This window comes from Mesitornis unicolor, unplaced genomic scaffold (assembly GCF_000695765.1).
Source record: "Mesitornis unicolor isolate BGI_N332 unplaced genomic scaffold, ASM69576v1 scaffold18899, whole genome shotgun sequence".
Classification (NCBI taxonomy): domain Eukaryota; kingdom Metazoa; phylum Chordata; class Aves; order Mesitornithiformes; family Mesitornithidae; genus Mesitornis; species Mesitornis unicolor.
In genome coordinates this window covers 28,982-32,028 of record NW_010208162.1, presented here as the reverse complement: position 1 = coordinate 32,028, position 3,047 = coordinate 28,982, and the positions used below count along the sequence as shown (strand labels likewise).

The window sequence follows — 3,047 nt, the reverse complement described above, 5'->3', positions numbered from 1 at the left end:
ACATTGTGACAGTTATGAGGGCTTGGCCCCAACCCCACAAAGAATACAAGGATGTGTGTCCCTAAAAATAGAAGGAATGTGAGTACATTCTACCTTCTAAAAAAATTCAGTCCCAGTCTGATGTCTGTTTTCTGCATTGTGTCCTCCCAAATCATTGAATGAAACTTCAGATCTTTATCCTTCTTTCCACTGACTTGAGCATAGGACTTCTGCAGGATAAACCTGAAGGTTGGCAGTTTCATTTTTCACACCCAATCAGAAGCATAAAGTTCGTCTGTGCAGGAGCCAGTCTTAGGCCACAGAACCAAGCAATATAAATCTCACCACCTTAAACTGTTGAGGACACGCTCAGTAACATTTATTTCTCTATAAACACATTTAACATGTATGTTGAAGGAAATCAAACTCGAGCAAACTGCTGTCAAAATAAAATCCCATGCACAAGCAATTCTCTCACTGAGGAAAGAGAGTAAGGAAACAGTTTAACCTGAATGTCCACAGATCTCTCTGTGACGGTGGTGTTAAGAAAACATAACAGAGTGATACAGAGAGTTAAGTGTCTGTTGCAAATTGGTAGAGCTTCGTGGTTTTCACGTAGCTTCATTGATTTAAATGGCTGAAGATCTGGGCTCTAAGCTTCAGCAGAAGTTGATAACTGGCAGGTTCTACAGAAGTAAGTTTTAAGGCTGAGTGATGTAATCGAGAGCAGCGAGGCTAAAGGAGCTCTGTATTGCACATGCCCTCAGACAGGGTACACCATTCTCTGAGTATCAGATAAAGCATAGGAGAGAAAAAAACCCCTGCTAGCTCAGCATTTTTATAAATAGAGAAGTACCTTCCCCCTCTCACTGTGGTTACCACTGTGTTCAGAAAATGATGACTCTTTGGCCCACCCCCCTCCTCTGACTGTACCACTACCTCCAGCTGACTGGGGTGACTGATAAACTGCATAATCTGTTATTCAAAGTCATTATATTAAATATACCTTGTCATTCTGCTCCATAAATGCTTTCTACTTGGAATTAGTTAATGGGGAAATATTTTGGCTACTTTTGCGAAAGGGGTTTGCTTTGCTTGCAAGGTCATTCAGAATGAGCTCCCTGAACTTTGAACTGTATCTCCAAAGTGAGATAAACAAGAGCCGTATAAATACCACAGCCCTTTTCCTCACACTGTTTTCTTCTGCAGTGGAGTTGAGCAGAGCTGCCAAGGAGACGGGGGAGGAAAGGGTAAGTGTGCTGGTTTTGCTATGAAAGAGCTTCGTGACTTAAGATTTGGCAGAATGTCTGCCTGTTGCTTTGGCTGAATAGGCTGACTGTGGAAATTTCCATTGGAAACCAACTAGAAAGTTGAAATGCAAAGAGGAGTATAATTCAGAACATAGGTCTCATAAAGTTCGCAGCTCGAACCAGCTGTTGCTGGATACTGTGTGCCAGTGTTAGAGAAGACTATAAAGAGGCATAGAAGGATCTCAAGATTTAATAGGAGTTTCATGTGTTTATAATTGATATAAAGGCAAGCAACTTTCCAGATATGTGGTGATATGTGATGTGAGTGGTGAAATTATACAAATCCACAAGCTAGGACATGCTGGGGAGCAGTTTTATGATTTTATGTATTTCTTGATAACGGACGTTTTCTGAAGATATTAAGCCTAAATAATTATGTTGATGGAATAAAAGGAAAGGATAATTACAGAATTTCTCATATGCTTTCATTTTCATAAATATTAAATGTACTAAGTGTGGGGTAGAAGATTTTGTAAGATCTGGGGAGCCCTGAAACTCTTTCATTTCCTGTTTTTGCAAAATTGTTTCTAGAGCTTGCATTCTTAAGAGATTTTTCTGAATAGGATCCAAATACTACAGATAGACTTGTAAAAATATTTAAGTCTTTATTTTAAATTTCTGACAGTTTCTGTAATTACTATGTACTGAAATACACTGTTGGTGCAAGTACTTTTAAGTCAGTGGAATCAATCTGGAATCTGGAGTGAAATGGTACAGATTCTTACTGAGAGAAACTGGCTCTGCACAACTGATATGAAAGCACAAGAAGTGAGGCCTCTTCAAAATCACTGAAGTGTTAAAAACTCAAGAAGAAATTACAGACAGAAAGGAACAGCATAGTCTCATTAGTTGCATTAAGAGAAGATCCAGCTCTTAACACACGATTTTCAGTTGTTTACATACGACAACAACAACAACAAAATGCTGCCTGTTTATTATAGGAGAACTTGATGGCAAAATGAAAGAAATATGATCAAGCAGTAAACAAGCTCAGATTTTTTCTTACAGTTTTTTTATTTTTAAAGCTGTGTTTTGTTATGGGGATTTCAGAGTCTGAACTGTGTTTAGGCACTGATCTCATGTATTTTATTTTCTCTCTTTTCAGATAAAGCCCAGCCATGTGGGCAGGGCTGGGGCTAGTTCTGGCTCTCTGTCTCCTCCCGGGGGGAGGGACAGAGATCCAGAACTGCAGGGAGCCCCCAGAATGGCGCATTGGGGAGGAGAATCCAATGCTGGACTCCAGGGGCTCAGTGACGGTGGTGGCTCTCCTCCAAGCTAGCTGATACTTGTGCCTGCTGCAGGCTTCCAGGTAAGCATGAGTCTCAGTTTTTGTTAAAACACAACTGGTCTATTTTTTAATGCCATCTCAGGATAATACATGTGCCCAACTGCAGATGCACTCAGTGAACTCTACGCTCCTCAAATGCCACTATCCCAGGTGGCATGTATGACCCAGTGACCAGGCTCACTCTCAGCAGGAGCGTTCAGTGCCAGTGGCTCAGATTCTTTTGACTTAGTCCTGACTGACAGATCATCTTCTCCAGATTGTATTTACAACATAAAAGTGCAATCAACTTGGCATTAATGAAACCCAAAACACATGAAAACCCAACAGAAACAGTTCTTTAAGAGCTATGCTTCACTTAACAAAGATCATTAATGTAGCAAAGACACTGAAGCCAAGAAATATCATAATTCTTTGAAATTGCTACACCTGAAACAGATCCGTGATCACGCCTGTCTGATGTAACACCTGTA

At 40.4% G+C, this 3,047-nt stretch overlaps 1 protein-coding gene across 1 annotated transcript in view; it reads left to right on the top strand.

Annotated features, from left to right (window-relative positions):
• The first annotated feature begins 2,404 nt into the window (after positions 1 to 2,404).
• Positions 2,405 to 3,047, top strand: part of SEPP1 (selenoprotein P, plasma, 1) — a 6,181-nt gene continuing 5,538 nt past the window's right edge. Inside the window, 1 exon segment of the mRNA XM_010192406.1 lies at positions 2,405 to 2,598. Within this exon segment, the coding sequence (XP_010190708.1) occupies positions 2,408 to 2,598 (191 nt within the window). The 5' untranslated portion in view covers positions 2,405 to 2,407.